Here is a 19,389-nt window from a genome sequence, read left to right on the forward strand (position 1 = left end):
TAGAGCAAAGACACTTATCAATAACAAGTTTCTGACTACGTATGTTGCTCGTGAAATCCACTGACCTAAGTCCTTTTCATAAGACGCATTGGAGCATTGGTAAAACGACAACAATTTTGGCAAATCCTGAATCCAAACGTGAGACGAATATCGTTCAGTGATTTCAAAACGGCATAAAACATGAACATCTCATTTACCCTCTCGCACTGTTTATAAACCTTTTCACCTTTAAGTTAGTGTCGTGGAAACCTCCAGAAGCTACCGGGGGTCTAAAAGCAGGCCACCTGAAATGCCAATATTTACCAAAAACAGTGCACTTCAGCCATTTCTTCACGAGCCTGATTCCTTCGAAAGCCAGATTGAGCTTTTTCAGTTTTCCATGTTTTTTACCGGGTTGTCAAGATTACATTCAAACTAAGGTTTGCAATCCTTAATTGATTTCTCCTTTTCTTTTAGGTGTTCTGGAACCGCTTTGGTTCTGTCAGGTGTCGCAATATTTTTGTGGAAATCATTGAGATAGCATAATGTATTAGTTAGGACTAAAACTTTGTTTATACCCTGTGTAAGATAGTGACGCACTGAAATCATTAAAGAAAATTTTACTTTAAAGGTGGTTTTGCCTTTCTTTGTTTAAATTTGCTGCTTCGCATACCATACTCCCTCAAAGAATCAAGTTTCGTTTTGGTTCCCTACGCGACAATACTTCCTGTTGTTTTTTCTCTTCTAACCATTTCACGAATTCAAATACCTGGAAAATACAACTTGGTATCATACAATTGGTTACTGAAGATCTTGCAATTTCTTATTCTCATTTAAGTGCAATTCACTAAGGAAACCCAGAATCAGCGATCTCTCTCGGGAACGAGGCCAATCACGTGAACCTGCGAGACAATTCACTTGCATCCTGAAACCGTCAAGTTGAGGTTTATGACATTGTTCAGCCTGCAGACCAGCTGGACACTTTGTCCATTTAGACCAAGCCTGATCACACGTATCCGGTTTCTCGTATTCGTTTTGCCGAGTGAAAACGGAGCTTTTCGAATACGATTACATCAGAGGTTCGTGATACCATGAAAGGCGCTTGCGCGCATGCTCTACAGGCGGAGCTTAGCGTTTCGCGTGTATTCGTGTGGACGGGAAAATACGATTCGAAAACGATACGTGTGGACGCGGATTTTTTCATGTACGTAGAAAAAAGTCTCAGTTTTCGAAAATATCTGGAAAGGTGTTGACGGGGGCCTTAGAACCAAGATAAGTTGAACGGTCTAGCCCCCAAGGAGTTCTTGTACCACAATGGGTAGAGCATCCCACCGGTCACGGAGGTCGAAGGTTTGAATCCTGCCTGGGACTGTGAGTTTTCAGTTGTCCTCTCAATCGTTGCCAAGCAACTTTCTCACGGGTGCTCTACACCGCCAACATCAACGGTTGCATTCTGAAACGCCAGTCAATTTCGCAACAACATGGGCCAGAGTGTGAAAATATTAGTTCCTTGTTTTATTGTTAGTAAAGTGTTTACTGCAAAGTTGTTTTACTTTGTTTCAATTTTTTTTTTCTGCTTTAAACCTAATGCAATAGTTCGCACAAGGTACTAATTTCCTTCTTTGAAGTTAAATACTGTTGGTGCTTGTCTAATTGTTAAACACTTCTCAACTTTTTGCATTATGATTATCTTCTTTTCGAGGGTCAATGAAGTTGGTGCTGTCATTATTTCTGCTTTTAACAGTGCATTTTGAGTTTTAAGAAAAAGACGACATGTTCTAACAGAAGCAACTGTCATCGGCAGTTATATTGTGAGAGTGAATTTGTTGTCCACATATCTAGTAGCTTATGTACTAATACTGTTTAAAACCTTGTGTATTACTTAATGTTCAAATTCACCCTAGCTCACAATGTATCTGACTATGACAGTTTCGAGACAGTTGGCTCTGTAGAAACATGTTGCAAAATTTAGAAGTGTCGTCATTTTCTAAAACTTATTAGTAGCTTACTTCTATTAAGACCTTTTGGCAAAATAGCTGTATTCCATTTCCTCTATACTTATTTCCTTGGTATTCTTTGACCCTAAGCCATTCAGGCCTTTAGCTTTTGATGAAGATATTTTGAAGAATGGATAATTATTGGCTTCGTTAAGTGGTTCAGTCTTAATCTTTCTTGAAAATAGCGAGCACCTGCAAAAATTGTCGATCTTTTGGAAACAATTCACCACAACGGATGCTGTTTACTTGTCTTTTTAAATTCAGACAAATGATTTCCAAGATATTGTGTCACCATTCTTTGTTCTGCCAATCACACAAGACCTTCGCGAAGTCAGTCAAGAGGAAAATAAATAGCTTAATGTCCAGCTGAGAGGGCCAATAAGGCACATTAGCATAAAATGTGTTGGTTTGTGTTTGTATAAAAATAATGGAGCTTGTCGGCGAAGACCAAGATGATGACGACTCGACTGAAACTCGCTTGCTGTACGCTTGTAGTGAGAACTGTTTGTGTGTTTGTAGCAAAGCCTGGGGAAAAGATTTGCTTTGTGGTTGGACACCTTCAAATAAAAAACCAATCTCGAGAGCAAAGCCAGCGAAAACGCCGCCGTCGTTTGGCAACGCGAAGAAGGAAGGGAAGTTGGCGATAAACGAATGTGGATTTGTTTTTCGACATTATGAGACAATGGGTCGCTACATTGAACAGTATCGAGAAAATCATAGTAGTGCTTGTTTGGAGAAAGAGGCCGAATGGACACCGGTGTTGGGAGTTGATGTACCAGACCCTTATTTATTGCCCAAGATTGGTACCTCAAGGTGAGTTTATCGACAGAGCATTTTAATTGGTTGACGAACTTTCATAGTTTGTTCAAAGGCAACCATAAACAGCAAATTGTTCGAAGAAAATTCCCACGAAATAGTCAACACACAAATCACGTTATATACCTTTTTATAGCTGCAACAACACATTGAAATTAAGATGAAACGCTTTTAATTAATGCTGCAGTTGTTGTCGAACAAGCCGGTTTTATGTTACATGTGCCTCGATTGAAGTGGACCTGGAGTTTGATCGAAGGACTGAGGAGGGTTTTCTCAACACATCAATACCCTTGATATTGTGTCCAAGCCTGATGCAATGTCAGTGGCTACTAAAAAAATCCGATAGCCCAAAGAATATTTACAAAGCCGACAACAGATATATCATCTTATCTTGATCATATTTACTTTTCTCGTTTATTATTCTCAATGGGTGTTTTATATTGTTATTAAAAAAATATAAATTCCTCTTTTAAGAAAAACCTATTAAACCTATCGGTGTTTTTATTCGATTCTGTGGTTAGACATGTGCCCAAGGGTGGTCGATTGATAAAGAGAAAACGCAATACAAGTTGCACCAGCTCAAATTTATGTTGTTTCCATTTCCAATTTCTATATCCTAAACTTTTCTGGACGATCTTACTTGCTGTTATTCAACCAGAAAAAAGCACTGTCCATCACGGGAATTTCACAAACAAAAAATGTCTTTTCTTGGCGAGCTTATTCAAAGATTCGAGCCAATTTGGTTTGTACAATTCTGAGGACGGACATGCTAACGCGAGGCAAAATATTAGCTGTTTTTTTCTAGCAAGCACGTAAATGCTTCCCTATATGTCCCAGGTTTACAGGAGCTTTTTTTGTTAGAAAACTAATGATTGACCATTCTATTTTGTTGCAAGAGGACTTGTAGCTACAATGGCTGTTAAGAAGGTCTATCAAATCATTCGACCAATGGCTCTAGCGTGGATGTTTATATATAATAGATTGCGTGGAAAAATCTTTCTGATATTATGAAGTTGCTTGCCACTGGTTAATTGCGAACTATCTTTAAGTTATCATTCCTTAATCGCTTTTTAACGATTTGCTTATCTTAATCAAGAAATTTTTCTACGACGGATATTTTCACCGGTGATGAGTTGATCATGTAATCATTATATTCCTAACTGATCTTTCCGACAGCAACCACATATCTCGGTAGGAATTTATTTGATTTTTTAAAAGAAAAATTAAAAAAGCGATCGCCAAATAGTATACGGTGTATGAGGTACATGTTGGTCTGTCGCTTAGCCAATCAGAAAGCAGCGTTACGGTTTAGGGTGATACCAAGAGCGAATACACAATGATGTTTGAACCTATCGGGTTCTCGTATTTGCAGCGTCTGTTGTAAGGGCCCTCAAGGCGAGAATGTAAACCATAAAGAGTTTACATACTGCTTAAAGAACACTGAACATTGCTTTGGCGCAATGGGAGAGATCAATTCCTCCCATTTTTCTCTCTGGTCATAGTCGGTCGGTATAATGGTATGTAACTAAAAACTAACGATTTTTTCGTCGTTGTATTTAAAGCCGAGAAAGATGCTCAGCGGAGGAAAGTGACTGTGCTATGAATATTCATACCTTTTTCACTCCGCGAGCCCCTTTAAAGCACCGTTTTTCTGACAGTTCAAAGGCGACCACAAATCCCTCATTTCCAAGTCGCTTCTCGTTTCATGCAGACTAATTCATTTGCTAACTGAATATCGTTTTTTCTTGTTTTCTTCAGCAATACGTTTGATCGAGTAAAGTTCATCGAGGCCATGTCTGATTACTTCAAAGTGGCCGCCTTGAGAAGGTACAATACTTTTCATTATTTCTTCATGTAACTTGTTCTTGTGCAGATGTAGGAGTCAGAACTGTCGCATTTTAATATGGTTACGTAGCTTGCCATATTAGTTATATCTGCTGCCGTAGATTTTCTTGGCACTTATTTTCTTTCCATTTCATCGTTGAGTTAAACGATCTTGAGTGAAGATTTTGTTGAGTGTCCAAGTATCATTAATTCAAGAAAAAGGTCAAGTTTTTCCTTAAGTGTTTCCCCAAGTCGTTCTCTCGTTTTCTGTTTGAATTGTATTACAATGTTTGTCTACTCGTCACTTGGTCTATCGCAAATAACCTTAGCTTATGTTTACGGTTCGTTTGTAGAGAATTTAATATTCTTTCCAGTATTGCGTCGATGCAGTGCCTTGTGTTGTCTTGAATTCTAAGTATTAGTTTCTTGCGACTCGCTGTCGTTTATGGACTCTTAACAGTCAAATCTCTGTTGGTTCCATCGAAAGGTCTCTACTATTCTAGGACATGGTCGAGTTTTTTCTAACCGTTTTTCACTCATGTTTCTTGAAGTGATCTACAGAAGATTTGCCTCACGGGAAAAAGAGCAGTAAATGGCGATCACAAGACAGATTTGAGCAATGGCACCAAACTGGACAATCAAGGTCTACCGATAATTACGACCGCTTCTAACGGCAAGCATGTTTCAGGGAAACTCGAACAGAGGGAGACAATTATTTCCAAGGATAAAGAGAAAGAAATGAGAGTCAGTGATGAAAAAAGTCGAAATGATCTCGTTCGAACAGCGCCTGCTCTGACAAAGGCTTCTGTACTTCCAACCGTGCCAGGAAAACCTAACTTGTCACACCAAATACAACAGAAACCTGTTGTAAACTCGGCAGGAAATCGATCGAAGGGTGCGGAATTGATAAGAAGGAATCAAAGAGAAAGGATTCGACTACCGAAATTTCAGTGGACAGAACGTCCCGTTAAAGATAAAAGAAATATAGAGAGAAGGTTTGACGCGAAAAAAGTGGAAAAGAAAGATGCAAAACAAACTGAGTTATTCTCAACCAGTGATAGTGATGACTACGTCGCTCGAAAATTAATTTCTCGAGGAAGTCTTCGTTTGGGTAGCAACGTGCAATCCCACAAATCATCACCAAAAAGGCAACTGTTTCAAGGTAACGTCAGTAAATGCGAAGTATACAGCTCGAATGCTCCGAATACTTCAGAAAGCCTCCAGAAACCCTGTCAAACGGGGATATGCCTCCCAAACACAACCACCTTCATTCAAATCTTTGGACAACAAACGGGCCCTCCGCCCAAAGTTGCAAGTAAAGCACGGTCCAAAGTTAATAGGAAAGAGGGTTCAAGGACAAAAGATAAATCGATGGCCAATCCTAACTTGCCTCTTCAATACCTAACCAAATTTGGCAGAACGAACTTTCATCATGTGCTTGAGGCCCGTTCGTTTAAGCCTGGAGAAAAAAAACTCGGGGCTACAGCTTTAGCTGATTTTCGTAGTTAGAGCATGCCCAACCCATCAAGGCGCCAAGTCAACACATGACAACACGGAATGCTTGTCTTTGTCTTGGAAACACTAGAGATTTAGACGTAAGCTCCCGCGAAGACCGTTTGCCTCTAAATCGTTTGCACAAATGCGCATGCGCGTTTTACTATAAAATCCTAACCTTCACAGGGCGGTTTTTAATTGATTAGCGAAACCCCTCAGTTGTTCTCCTCTGCTTTGCGCGGTCTGTTTGGCTGACTTTGTTGTTTGCGCGCATCTTGTGAGTGGTTTTTGTTAACGGCACTCGAGCTCGGTTGAAACAGCATGCAGTCTTTCAAAAAATGTCTCCTCCCGGTCTTTTATTCACACGATATTTTCTCAGCGTCGGTCGATCCAGATTACAACATACTAGTACGTATAGAGTAGAAATAGAACTAAGAATGGCGTACTCTAGGTCTGTTTATTTAATTATAGCCGTAAAGCCTCATATGTAAATATGATTGATGATAGAGGAATACATTATTGTGTAATATATTACCTTTAAGGCAAATAGTATTAACGGTACGTAACTTGAGAAGATAATGTTTTGTATACTAAAACATGACACTTGTTTCTTTACTTTCTTCTTGAAAACAATGTTCTGAAGTTGTTGTCATTTGTGCCCCCCCCACCCCCCCCCATCCCCCCTGAAATCAGTGATAACAAAAATCTTAACTCTTAGGAAATTGTTTGCTCCAAGTATGGTTGTAACAAGAATGTTTTGAACACCGTGAATTTGGCCTAACTGCGGTGGGAATTAACCAACGTTGCCCTGATTTGTGCATAATAAACCTTAAAACTTTTTGTTCGTGAAAGAGCGCAGGTTATTTCAATCACACTTTTAGCGTCAAGTATATTTACCGCTGGGGCACTAACAAGGGACACCGCGCATACAGAATCAAATCAAACCGCAGGTTAGTTTTTGAGGTCAGGGGAAAACTGGAGTACCCGCAACCTCGTTCCCAGGGTCTCTTTGTCGATGAGGAGAGAGACAATCAACGACAATGGAGACCCTGGGATCGAGGTTGGAGTACACAGAGAAAAACCTTTCGGAGCAGAGTAGAGCACCAACAAACTCAACACACATGGGGCACCAAGTCTGGGAGTTTAACCCGGGCCAAATAGATTCCGAAAGTCCCCCAGCCTTCCGTGCCTTAATTTTTCGAGTACCACAATTCCCTCTGTATCTTGAGAACGAAGACTTTTTTTTAAGTCGTCGTACTCCACAATCAATTTGCTTTTTTGTTAGTTTGAAGACATGTTAGAAGACCAGCCTATCAAAACAATTAATTAAGCGGATGGCAGTTTCGTAAATGGCTTTTCGGGACCTTCGAGAAACGGGACCTGGGCGATTCGGGAAAGGCTAGGATTCGGGCGATTCTTTGAAATCCCGAAACTTATCGGGCGAATATTTCGGGTGTCATAAAACGCTTCGTATTTGCAAAAAGGAAAACGTTTACGGTTTCATGTCATGAAAGGTTGGTGCAGTTCTTGCTTTTTCTCTAGTCATGCAAACACGTTTAGGTATACAGTTTTCATAATAAACAGATATTAGTTTCACAAAGTACTTTTCGGGTTTGAAAAGTTTCCGGACTGTTGCCGGAGAAACAGGCCCCGAGGCCAAGTCATTCAAAAGCAGATATTTACTGTAATGAGGCGCTCCCAGGGGGGTCCTTGTTCCCTTTACATATTTGCTTGTGTTCCTTTGTTCCCCAAATTACTTTCAAACTTGTTCCCGACAGCTTTTTGATCTCTAAAATTGTTTTAAATGCCCATTTCCGAGTTGCTGCATGCCTCAATTTCAAAGCGAGTCCTGGTGCACAACCATTCAAATGGAAATGAGTTACGAATTGTTATGCAAATCAAACTTATTTCCCTTACAATAGTTGAGCACCAAGAATCACTTCGAAACCGAGACAAACAGCACCTCGGAAATGGCCCATTGTTTTGGGTTCCCTTGTCCCCTAAAATATTTTGACATTGTTCTCCTCTTCCCCAGTTCAAACTAGCCATGTTCTCTTTTTCTCAAAAACCCCTGGTATTTAATCGCAGATATTACTGCACAGGTAGCCCAAGCTCTAGTAACGTTCATATGATTTTTGTGATGTCACGTAATACATTCTTGAACGTCATGATCAGTTACGCAGTGGCGTAAATCTTGTTAAGGGTTTGTATGGGAATTTACAAACGCGTTTAGAACATGAATAGAACAAAAATGCCTTGCCTTGTCTTCTCGCTACCTTATCAGTGTTACAGTTTTGTGGCGTACTTTGGCCATTTCAGCGCGATTCGAGAGGGTTTTAGGTTCGCCCCTTTTCTCACTCTATATACAGTAAAAATCCGTATATAAGAACCTAGTGATTTAAGAACCTAAAGGCTGAAATTTGGCATTTGAATATCCAAAAATATAAGAGCATGTTTAGCCTAACAATGAAAAATTGGTTCTTATACAAAAAAAAAGCCACTCCAATTTTAATGGTCAAAATTCTGGATTTTTTCATTCTGTGAGAAACCTCTGACAAAACGTTATTGTGTATGTTATTGTTTAGCAAGCAAGGCAAGCATTCTTGTTGTTGAAAATACAAGTGCTGAGACTTTTCGTATTTGGTGGTAAAATATTTCTGCCTCTGAAAAATAAGAACCTATGAGTAACCTAATCAGCCTGAATTGAGAAAAACTATCGTCTAAAATATAAGAACCTGTTCAGCCTGACCTCGAAAATTCTAGGTTCTTATATGCGGGTTTTCACTGTATTTCTAAAACCCGGGCAAAAGATTTCAACAATCGCTTCAACATCCGTTCAATTTTGATGAACCGCGATGTTGAAAACGTTTCGAAACGTATTGAATCAAAGTTAAATGACTTTAAGAGCGTTTAAACTTTGCTTCAACAAATATTTATAGCGGTTATCAGTCACACCCGCCCCTCAACGACATTTTTTCATATTTCGAAACTGGGTAAAATTTAGGTGGACGTCAATCAGATGTTCCCATGACGAATTCAACTGCCGCCAAGAGAACAGGACTATTGTCATGGAAACATGTGATTGACGTGCACCTAAATTTTAGTTTCGAAATATGTAAAAATGTCGTTGAGATGCGCATGTGACTGATAACTTGGCGCAGAAACAATTCTTTTGTTATCGCGAACGTCGAATGAAGTCGGGGCCGTTTGCCCGCCTCTGTCAACATTGTTGGGTATGCGCATGCGCACTAATCGATTTCTCAATGACGTATCCATGTGTCCGTATTCATGGTAAAAGGATCCGTAGAAACAACCTGGGAATGAATATCGGGCCTCTCGTGAAACGTTTTGAATCAAATGTTGATGACGTGTTGAAACGGTTTGCTCACCGCAGCAATCATCATCGTTCAACATCCTTCAACAAAATCAAACAGATATTGAAGCAAATGTTGAAGCCGTTGACCCGGGGCTTTAAGCATAAAGAAAACAAAAGTCTCCGCTTACGAGCCAGAAGGCCCATCAGGCTGGCGCTTATCTCCGATTTCCTTAGCATGAAGCGACTAGGAGTATTTCTACTTACCCCCGGATGGGATGCTAGTCCATCGCAGGGTTACCCCCAGCATTTCGCCGGTACCCATTTATACACCTGGGTGGAGAGAGGCACCATGAGAGTAAAGTGTCTTGCCCAAGAACACAACACAATGCCCCCGGCCAGGACCCGAACCCGGACCACTGGATCCGGAGTCGAGCACTCTAACCATGAGGCCACCGTACCTCTCACAAGGTAAGGCATTTAGGTTCTTTATTTTCGACTATAAAACAAGTTCGTAAATTCCCATACAAACCTTACAATTTACGCCATTGGGTAACTGATCGTAACAATCAAATTTTTACAACGTGAAATTACAAAGGTCAGATAAACGTTCCTAGAACTTGGGCTGCCCGTGCTGTTTATACCAACTCGAAGGTTGAGTTTGCCGGTCAAAAAAGGGTTAACAATCAATGAAACTTAAGCTAAAGAAAAACAACAGTCTATGTCAACGGTTTAAATTTCCAGTAAATTCAGGTTTAACTTTAATCCTTTACGTACCAATATCGCATGTATGTTTCGAAAATACCGATACTACTTTCAATATTTGCTTCTAGTTAAACTTAAGACAAAACGTTATGATAGTGTGTTCAGAGTACCGACTGACTGGCATGACAGCCATCACACTACAAAATTCGGAAGATAAATCCCGATTTCCTTCACATTATACCATCCTTTGACAAGAAAACACAAAAGACCAGTTTTTTGCTATGAGGATAACAGCGAAAAAAAACACTAATTTGTCGCGAATTTTCTGTAAAAAAAACTTGTTCAGAAATCGAAAATCTACGTTTACAGCAGGGCTACTCCTTTCTATCTGGCTAGAAATCGTCTTCTCGCCTTTTCCTCCGGCCGCGCTTCAGGCATTTGATGAGGCCAAGTCTCGTGCTTCTCAAGTTGTCTCGTTAATGCCCAAAAAGAATTCCGGGTAATTCTCCCATTCCATGGCAAGGGAAGACAACCGATACTCAGTTCATAGATTTTGTATAATAAGTGACGAGCCACCCAGTCCTACCAGCAAATGTTTGAACAAGAGAGAAAAACATAGTACCTCCGGACGTCGCGCCACAAACGACTCATTCCGGGATTTTGGCCCGCGCGATCGCTTTTGGACGCAGTTGGCCCTTCGCCGCCTTCAGATACCGGGGAACCCACAGCGCCAGTGCTCACTGTTCGGGGGAACACAAAACGCTGTGAAACTGACCTTCCTCCCAGTACGGCATCGAAGGAGAGAAATGTCGGCCCCTAAACCATATGAGACAGATCCAACTCCTACTCACAGCTCCAAACCGCCCTTGTCAATATAGCGTAAGAATTAGATGGCTTATATATTCAAGAGAAAAGTCATTTTATCTGTCATACGGTAAGCACTGGAGTCGCAGATTACAAAGTGTACGCATGCGCCCTCCTAAAGGTAACATACATACAGTCATAAGCTATTAAAACTGGGTTTGTCACCAGGTGGATCCATTGGCAAATAAAAAAATATAAATATATGTTAGTCTGGTGTTTTCCGACGTTTTGGTTGTATTCAACAACCTTCATCAGGGGAAGTGAAAGATAAAATTTACACGAAAGCTAAGATATAAACCAAAGCGCTAATTAAAAATTCTAAAGTTAGTGTCATTTTTTCTTTTCTGCAATAGTCAAATGCAAGTACTCCTTGGGGAGTAGTGCTCCATCGTCTCGGTTGAGGGGGTCTTTAGCACAGTTTATTTCCCAAGCCTCAAGAATTCTCCTTTGTCGCCAGTTATTGTTAGTTCTAAGAATAGTGGCCTCATTCCAAGCGATGTCATGATTTGTTTTTATAACGTGGTCCGCAAGTGCTGATTTTTCTTTTTGTAGCCGTGCGACGGCCTTTTGATGCTCGCCTTTTCTAGTTGTAAATTTTCTTTGCGTTTCTCCGACGTAATTCTTGCTACAAACTGCGCAGAGAATGTCATACACGAGATCTCAAATTTCTTCTTTGCCCATTTCGTCTTTCGGCTTTGGAAATATCTGGCCAATTGTCTTGTAGGGTTTAAAAGTCACTTTGATACCAAGATTGTCCAAAACTCTATTTATGGCTTCGGAGGTCCCGCTAACGTAGTATTATTGTGCAATCTTTCTCTTCCGACTCTGCACCGTTCGAGCCCTCCGTATTTGAACCAGGGACCTTCAGATCTTCAGTCTGACGCTCTCCCAACTGAGCTATCTCGGCAAGATGACAAAGAGCGGAAATGAGGGCCATGTTAATCACACTGGGCTAAAGAAGATGCTTTCCGTCCAATGCGTTGGAAAAGAGGAAGTGATTCATAGAGAGTTCTCAGGCTATTTGCGCTTGTGGCAATTTCCTTTGAGATAACTTTGAAGGAAACTTTAAAAAACTTAGATCCCGACAGATGACGAATGAGCAAAAATTATTGCCGAGACCCGGGATTAATCAGAGCTCATTCGAGCCCTCCGTCTTTGAACCAGGGACCTTCAGATCTTCAGTCAAACGCTCTCCCAACTGAGCTATCTCGGCAAGATGACAAGGAGCGGAAATGAGGGCCATGTTAATCACACTAGGCTAAAGAAGAGACTGTCCGTCGAATGCGTTGGAAAAGAGGAAGCCATTGATAGAGACTTCCCAAGCTATTTGCCTTTGCGATATTTTTGAAGGAAAATTTGAAAAACTTCAGAACCCGATAGATGAGGAATGAGCAAAAATTATTGCCGAGACCCGGGATTAATCAGAGCTCATTCGAGCCCTCCGTATTTTTGAACCAGGGACCTTCAGATCTTCAGTCTGACGCTCTCCCGCAACTGAGCTATCTCGGGCAAGATGACATGGGCGGAAATGAGGGCCATTTTTATCACACTGGGCTAAAGAAAGAGGCTGTCCGTCCAATGCGTTGGAAAAGAGGAAGCGATTGATAGAGAGTTCTCTCAGGCTATTTGCGCTTGTGGCGATTTCCTTTAGGATAATTTTTGAACGAAACTTTAAAAAACTTCAGAACCTAAAGATGAGAAATTAACAAAAATTATTGCCGAGACCCGGGATTAATCAGAGCTCATTCGAGCCCTCTGTCTTTGAACCAGGGACCATCACTATCTTCAGTCTGACGCTCTCCAACTGAGCTATCTCGGCAAAATGACAAGACGAGGGAATGAGGGCATGTTCATCTCACTTGGGTAAAGAACAGGCTGTCCGTCCAATGCGTTGGAAAAGAGGAAGCGATTGATAGAGAGTTGTCAGGCTATTTGCGCTTGTGACGATTTCCTTTGGGATAATTTTGAAGGAAACTTTAAAAAACTTAGATCCCAAAAGATGAGAAATGAGCAAAAATTATTGCCGAGACCCGGGATTAATCAGAGCTCATTCGAGCCCTCTGTCTTTGAACAAGGGACCGTCACATCTTCAGTCTGACGCTCTCCCAATTGAGCTATCTCGGCAAGATGACAAGGAGCGGAAATGAGGGCCATGTTAATCACACTGGGCTAAAGAAGAGGCTGTCCGTCCAATCTGTTGGAAAAGAGAAAGCGATTGATAGAGAGTTCTCAGGCTATTTGCTCTTGGGATATTTTTGAAGGAAAATTTGAAAAACTTCAGAACCCGATAGATGAGGAATGAGCAAAAATTATTGCCGAGACCCGGGATTAATCAGAGCTCATTCGAGCTCTCCGTATTTTTGAACCAGGGACCTTCAGATCTTCAGTCTGAACGTCCTCCCAACTGAGCTATCTCTCGGCAGATGACAAGGAAGCGGCAAATGAACACTATGTTTAATCACACTGGGCAAAGGAAGAGGCTGTCCGTCCAATAGGGTTGGAAAGAGTAAAACGATTGTAGCGAGTTCTTCTCAGGGCTATTTGCGCTTTGGATATGTTTTAAAGGAAATTTGAAAAAACTTCAGAACCCGTTGTGGATGAGGAAATGACAAAAATTATTGCCGCAGACCCCGGGATTAATCAGAGCTCATTTCGAGCCCCTCCGTCTTTGTAACCAGGGACCTGTCAGATCTTTCAGTCTGACGCTCTCCAACGGAGCTATCTCGTCAAGATGACAAAGGAGGCGGAAATGACGGCCATGTTAATCACACTGGGCTAAAGAAGAGGCTGTCCGTCCATGCGTTGGAAAGAGAAAGCGATTGATAGAGAGTTCTCAGGCTATTTGCGCTTGGGATTATTTTGGAATGATTTGAAGGAAAATTTGAAAACTTCAGAGCCCGATGGATGGGAATGAGCAAAAATTATGCCGAGACCCGGGATTAATCAGAGCTCATTCGAGCCCTCCGTCTTTGAACCAGGGACCTTCAGATCTTCAGTCTGACGCTCTCCCAACTGAGCTATCTCGGCAAGATGACAAAGAGCGGAAATGAGGGCCATTTTTAATCACACTGGGCTAGAACAGCTGTCCGTCCAATGCGTTTTGAAAAGAGGAAGCGCTTGATAGAGAGTTGTCAGGCTATTTGCGCTTGGCGATTTTCCTTTGGGATAATTTTCAACGAAACTTTAAAAAACTTTAGATCCCGAAAGATGAAGGAATGAGCAAAAATTATTGCCGAGACCCGGGATTAATCAGAGCTCATTCGAGCCCCCCGTATTTGAACCAGGGACCTTCAGATCTTCAGTCTGACGCTCTCCCAACTGAGCTATCTCGGAAGATGACAAAGAGCGGAAATGAGGGCCAGTTAATCACACTGTGCTAAAGAAGAGACTGTCCGTCGGATGTGTTGGAAAAGAGGAAGCCATTGATAGAGACTTCACAAGCTATTTGCCTTTGGGATATTTTTGAAGGAAATTTTTGAAAAAACTTCAGAACCTAAAGTTGAGGAATTAGCAAAAATTATTGCCGAGACCCGGGATTAATCAGAGCTCATTCGAGCCCTCTGTCTTTGAACCAGGACCTTCACTATCTTCAGTCTGACGCTCTCCCCAACTGAGCTATCTCGGCAAAATGACAAGAAGAGGGAATGAGGGCCTGTTTAATCTCACTGGGCTAAACAACAGGCTGTCCGTCCAATGCGTTAAAAAGAGGAAGGAAGCGATTGATAGAGAGTTCTCAGGCTATTTGCGCTTGTGACGATTTTCCTTTGGGATAATTTTGAAGGAAACTTTAAAAAACTTAGATCCCAAAAGATGAGGGAATGAGCAAAAATTATTGCCGAGGACCCGGGATTGATCAGAGCTCATTCGAGCCCTCTTGTCTTTGAACCAGGGACCTTCAGATCTTCAGTCTGACGCTCTCCCAACTGAGCTATCTCTCGGCAGATGACAAGGAGCGGAAATGACGGCCATGTTAATCACACTGTGCTAAAGAAGAAGGCTGTCCGTCCATCTGCGTGGAAAGGAGAAACCGATTGATAGAGAGTTCTCAGGCTATTTGCGCTTGTGGCGATTTCCCTTAGGATAATTTGAACGAAACTTAAAAAACTTCAGAACCTAAAGATGAGAAATTAACAAAAATTATTTGCCGAGACCCGGGATTAATCAGAGCTCATTCGAGCCCTCTGTCTTTGAACCAGGGACCCATCACTATCTTCAGTCTGACGCTCTCCCAACTGAGCTATCTCGGCAAAAATGACAAGACGAGGGAATGAGGGCATGTTCATCTCACTTGGGTAAAGAAGAGGCTGTCCGTCCAATGCGTTGGAAAAGAGGAAGCGATTGATAGAGAGTTGTCAGGCTATTTGCGCTTGTGACGATTTCCTTTGGGATAATTTTGAAGGAAACTTTAAAAAACTTAGATCCCAAAAGATGAGAAATGAGCAAAAATTATTGCCGAGACCCGGGATTAATCAGAGCTCATTCGAGCCCTCTGTCTTTGAACAAGGGACCGTCACATCTTCAGTCTGACGCTCTCCCAATTGAGCTATCTCGGCAAGATAACAAGGAGCGGAAATGACGGCCATGTTAATCACACTGGGCTAAAGAAGAGGCTGTCCGTCCAATCTGTTGGAAAAGAGAAAGCGATTGATAGAAAGTTCTCAGGCTATTTGCTCTTGGGATATTTTTGAAGGAAAATTTGAAAAACTTCAGAACCCGATAGATGAGGAATGAGCAAAAATTATTGCCGAGACCCGGGATTAATCAGAGCTCATTCGAGCTCTCCGTATTTTGAACCAGGACCTTCAGATCTTCAGTCTGACGCTCTCCCAACTGAGGCTATCTCGGCAAGATGACAAGGAGCGAAATGACGGCTATGTTAATCACACTGGGCTAAAGAAGAGGCTGTCCGTCCAATCTGTTGGAAAAAGAGAAACGATTGATAGAGAGTTCTCAGGCTATTTGCGCTTGGGATATGTTTAAAGGAACTATTGAAAAAAAAAACTTCAGACCCGATGGATGAGCGAATGAGCAAAAATTATTGCCGAGACCCGGGATTAATCAGAGCTCATTCGAGGCCCTCCGTCTTTGAACCAGGGACCTTCAGATCTTCAGTCTGACGCTCTCCCAACTGAGCTATCTCGGCAGATGACAAGGAGCGGAAATGACGGCCATGTTAATCACACTTGGGCTAAAGAAGAGGCTGTCCGTCCAATCTGTGGAAAAGAGAAAGCGATTGATAGAGAGTTCTCAGGCTATTTGCGCTTGGGCGATTTTTTTTGGAAAATTTGAAGGAAACTTCAAAACCCGATGAAGATGAGGAATGAGCAAAAAATTATTGCCGAGGACCCGGGATTAATCAGAGCTCATTCGAGCCCTCCGTCTTTGAACCAGGGACCTTCAGATCTTCAGTCTGACGCTCTCCCAACTGAGCGTCTATCTCGGCAAGATGACAAGGAGCGGAAATGACGGCCATGTTAATCACACTGCGCTTGTGGGGCTAAAGGAAGAGGCTGTCCGTCCAATCTGTTGGAAAAGAGGTCAAGCGAATTGATAGAGAGTTTTCTCAAGGCTATTTGCGCTTGGGATATTTTTGAAGGAAATTTGAAAAAACTTCGAACCCGATAGATGAGGAATGAGCAAAAATTATTGCCGAGACCCGGGATTAATCAGAGCTCATTCGAGCCCTCCGTCTTTGAAACCAGGGACCTTCAGATCTTCAGTCTGACGCCTCTCCCAACTGAGCTATCTCGGCAAGATGACAAAGAGCGGAAATGAGGGCCATTTTAATCACACTGGGCTAAAGAACAGGCTGTCCGTCCAATGCGTTTGAAAAGAGGAAGCGCTTGATAGAGAGTTTGTCAGGCTATTTGCGCTTGTGGCGATTTCCTTTGGGATAATTTTCAACGAAACTTTTAAAAAACTTAGATCCCGAAAGAGATGAGGAATGAGCAAAAATTATTGCCGAGACCCGGGATTAATCAGAGCTCATTCGAGCCCCCCCGTATTTGAACCAGGGACCTTCAGATCTTCAGTCTGACGCTCTCCCAACTGAGCTATCTCGGCAAGATGACAAAGAGCGGAAATGAGGGCCATGTTAATCACACTAGGCTAAAGAAGAGACTGTCCGTCGGATGTGTTGGAAAAGAGGAAGCCATTGATAGAGACTTCACAAGCTAGCTATTTTGCCTTTGGGATATTTTTGAAGGAAAATTTGAAAAACTTCAGAACCTTAAAGTTGAGGAATAGCAAAAATTATTGCCGAGACCCGGGATTAATCAGAGCTCATTCGAGCCCTCTGTCTTTGAACAAGGACCTTCACTATCTTCAGTCTGACGCTCTCCCAACTGAGCTATCTCGGCAAATGACAAGAAGGGAATGAGGGCCTGTTTATCTCACGGGCTAAAGAACAGGCTGTCCGTCCAATGCGTTGGAAAAGAGGAAGCGATTGATGATAGAGAGTTCTCATGCTATTTGCGCTTGTGACGATTTCCTTTTGGGATAATTTTGAAGGAAACTTTTAAAAAAACTTAGATCCCAAAAGATGAGGAATGAGCAAAAATTATTGCCGAGACCCGGGATTGATCAGAGCTCATTCGAGCCTCTGTCTTTTGAACCAGGGACCTTCAGATCTCAGTCTGACGCTCTCCCAACTGAGCTATCTCGGCAAGATGACAAGGAGCGGAAATGACGGCCATGTTAATCAACATGGGCTAAAAGAAGAGGCTGTCCGTCCAATCTGTTGGAAAAGAGAAAGCGATTGATAGAGAGTTCTCAGGCTAGTTCTTGCGCTTGGATATTTTTAAAGGAAAATTTGAAAAATTTCAGAACCCGATAGATGAGGAATGAGCAAAAATTATTGCCGAGACCCGGGATTAATCAGAGCTCATTCGAGCCCTCTGTCCTTTGAACCAGGGACCTTCAGATCTTCAGTCTGACGCTCTCTCCAACTGAGCTATCTCGGCAAGATGACAGGAGCGGAAATGAGGGCCATGTTAATCACACTAGGCTAAAGAAGAGACTGTCCGTCGAATGTGTTAAAAATGAGGAAGCCATTGATAGAGATTTCACAAGCTATTTGCCTTTGGGATATAATTTTGAAGGAAATTTGAAAAATTTCAGAACCCGATAGATGAGGAATGAGCAAAAATTATTGCCGAGAACCCGGGATTAATCAGAGCTCATTCGGAGCCCTCTGTATTTAAACCAGGACCTTCAGATCTTCAGTCTGACGCTCTCCCAACTGAGCTATCTCGGCAAGATGGCAAGGAGCGGAAATGAGGGCCATTTAATCACACTGGGCTAAAGAACATGCTGTCCGTCCAATGCGTTTAAAAAGAGGAAGCGATTGATAGAGAGTTGTCAGGCTATTTGCGCTTGTGACGATTTCCTTTTGGATAATTTTGAAGGAAACTTTAAAAAACTTAGATCCCGAAAGATGAGGAATGAGCAAAAATTATTGCCCAGACCCGGGATTAATCAGAGCTCATTGGAACCATCGGTATTTGAACCAGGGACCTTCAGATCTTCAGTCTGACGCTCTCCCAACTGAGCTATCTCGGCAAGATGAAAAGGAGCGGAAATGAGGGCCATGTTAATCACACTAGGCTAAAGAAGAGACTGTCCGTCGGATGTGCGTTGGAAAAGAGGAAGCCATTGATAGAGACGCTTCACAAAGCTATTTGCCTTTGGGATATTTTTGAAGGAAATTTGAAAAAGTTCAGAACCCGATAGATAAGGAATGAGCAAAAATTATTGCGAAGATCCGGATTAATCAGAGAGCTCATTCGAACCCGCCGTATTTGAAGCAGGGACCTTCAGATCTTCAGTCTGACGCTCTCCCAACTGAGCTATCTCGGCAAAATGACAATAAGAGGGAATGAGGGCATGTTCATCACGCTGGGCTAAAGAACAGGCTGTCTGTCCAATGCGTTGGAAAAAGGAAGGAATATATTGATAGAGAGTTCTCAGGCTATTTGCTATTTGCGCTTGTGGCGATTTCCTTGGGATAATTTTGAAGGAAACTTTAAAAAACTTAGATCCCGAAAGATGAGGAATGAGCAAAAATTATTGCCGAGACCCGGGATTAATCAGAGCTCATTCGAGCCCTCCGTTTTTGAACCAGGGACCTTCAGATCTTCAGTCTGACGCTCTCCCACCCAACTGAGCTATCTCGGCAAGATGACAAGGAGCGGAATTGAGGGCCATGTTAATCACACTGGCTAAAGAAGAGACTGTCCGTCGAATGTGTTGGAAAAGAGGAAGCCATTGATAGAGACTTCCAAGCTATTTGCCTTTGGGATATTTTTAAAGGAAAATTTGAAAAACTTCAGAACCCGATAGATGAGGAATGAGCAAAAATTATTGCCGAGACCTGGGATTAATTAGAGCTCATTCTAG

At 42.0% G+C, this 19,389-nt stretch overlaps 2 protein-coding genes and 11 non-coding genes across 13 annotated transcripts in view; 2 read left to right on the top strand and 11 right to left on the bottom strand.

Moving 5' to 3' along the window:
• The window catches only part of LOC137988370 (poly(A)-specific ribonuclease PNLDC1-like), a gene marked incomplete at its 5' end in the record, with an annotated part of 19,960 nt that extends 19,357 nt beyond the window's left edge, over nt 1-603 (top strand). The window contains 1 exon segment of the mRNA XM_068834398.1: nt 457-603. Coding sequence (XP_068690499.1) covers nt 457-520 — 64 coding nt within the window.
• Nucleotides 604-2,357: 1,754 nt separating this feature from the next.
• On the top strand, nt 2,358-6,725 carry LOC137988368 (uncharacterized). Its single transcript, XM_068834395.1, has 3 exons — nt 2,358-2,789; nt 4,551-4,619; nt 5,168-6,725. Exons 1-3 carry the CDS (start codon nt 2,404-2,406, stop codon nt 6,123-6,125), a joined length of 1,413 nt encoding a protein of 470 aa, XP_068690496.1. The 5' UTR covers nt 2,358-2,403; the 3' UTR covers nt 6,126-6,725.
• Nucleotides 6,726-12,102: 5,377 nt separating this feature from the next.
• Trnaf-gaa (transfer RNA phenylalanine (anticodon GAA)) lies at nt 12,103-12,205 on the bottom strand. The gene has a single exon. It is a non-coding gene; the product is annotated as a tRNA-Phe (tRNA).
• Nucleotides 12,206-12,394: 189 nt separating this feature from the next.
• Nucleotides 12,395-12,502, bottom strand: Trnaf-gaa (transfer RNA phenylalanine (anticodon GAA)). Its single transcript has one exon. It is a non-coding gene; the product is annotated as a tRNA-Phe (tRNA).
• A 1,414-nt stretch (nt 12,503-13,916) lies between these two features.
• Nucleotides 13,917-14,019, bottom strand: Trnaf-gaa (transfer RNA phenylalanine (anticodon GAA)). The gene has a single exon. It is a non-coding gene; the product is annotated as a tRNA-Phe (tRNA).
• A 203-nt stretch (nt 14,020-14,222) lies between these two features.
• Trnaf-gaa (transfer RNA phenylalanine (anticodon GAA)) lies at nt 14,223-14,325 on the bottom strand. Its single transcript has one exon. It is a non-coding gene; the product is annotated as a tRNA-Phe (tRNA).
• A 500-nt stretch (nt 14,326-14,825) lies between these two features.
• On the bottom strand, nt 14,826-14,932 carry Trnaf-gaa (transfer RNA phenylalanine (anticodon GAA)). Its single transcript has one exon. It is a non-coding gene; the product is annotated as a tRNA-Phe (tRNA).
• Nucleotides 14,933-15,734: 802 nt separating this feature from the next.
• Trnaf-gaa (transfer RNA phenylalanine (anticodon GAA)) lies at nt 15,735-15,838 on the bottom strand. Its single transcript has one exon. It is a non-coding gene; the product is annotated as a tRNA-Phe (tRNA).
• Nucleotides 15,839-16,031: 193 nt separating this feature from the next.
• On the bottom strand, nt 16,032-16,135 carry Trnaf-gaa (transfer RNA phenylalanine (anticodon GAA)). Its single transcript has one exon. It is a non-coding gene; the product is annotated as a tRNA-Phe (tRNA).
• Nucleotides 16,136-16,639: 504 nt separating this feature from the next.
• On the bottom strand, nt 16,640-16,744 carry Trnaf-gaa (transfer RNA phenylalanine (anticodon GAA)). Its single transcript has one exon. It is a non-coding gene; the product is annotated as a tRNA-Phe (tRNA).
• A 1,105-nt stretch (nt 16,745-17,849) lies between these two features.
• Nucleotides 17,850-17,954, bottom strand: Trnaf-gaa (transfer RNA phenylalanine (anticodon GAA)). The gene has a single exon. It is a non-coding gene; the product is annotated as a tRNA-Phe (tRNA).
• A 495-nt stretch (nt 17,955-18,449) lies between these two features.
• On the bottom strand, nt 18,450-18,552 carry Trnaf-gaa (transfer RNA phenylalanine (anticodon GAA)). The gene has a single exon. It is a non-coding gene; the product is annotated as a tRNA-Phe (tRNA).
• A 508-nt stretch (nt 18,553-19,060) lies between these two features.
• Nucleotides 19,061-19,167, bottom strand: Trnaf-gaa (transfer RNA phenylalanine (anticodon GAA)). Its single transcript has one exon. It is a non-coding gene; the product is annotated as a tRNA-Phe (tRNA).
• Between the last annotated feature and the right edge of the window lie 222 nt (nt 19,168-19,389).

The sequence above is a fragment of the Montipora foliosa genome, unplaced genomic scaffold, assembly GCF_036669935.1.
Source record: "Montipora foliosa isolate CH-2021 unplaced genomic scaffold, ASM3666993v2 scaffold_416, whole genome shotgun sequence".
NCBI classification, from domain to species: domain Eukaryota; kingdom Metazoa; phylum Cnidaria; class Anthozoa; order Scleractinia; family Acroporidae; genus Montipora; species Montipora foliosa.

Bases quoted from the DNA above. Each gene is read 5' to 3' on its own strand.
- LOC137988368 (XM_068834395.1), top strand. From the start codon at position 2,404: ATGGAGCTTGTCGGCGAAGACCAAGATGATGACGACTCGACTGAAACT. The intron at 2,790-4,550 runs GTGAGTTTATCG...TGTTTTCTTCAG, and splicing joins CCCAAGATTGGTACCTCAAG to CAATACGTTTGATCGAGTAA. The intron at 4,620-5,167 runs GTACAATACTTT...TGTTTCTTGAAG, and splicing joins AAAGTGGCCGCCTTGAGAAG to TGATCTACAGAAGATTTGCC.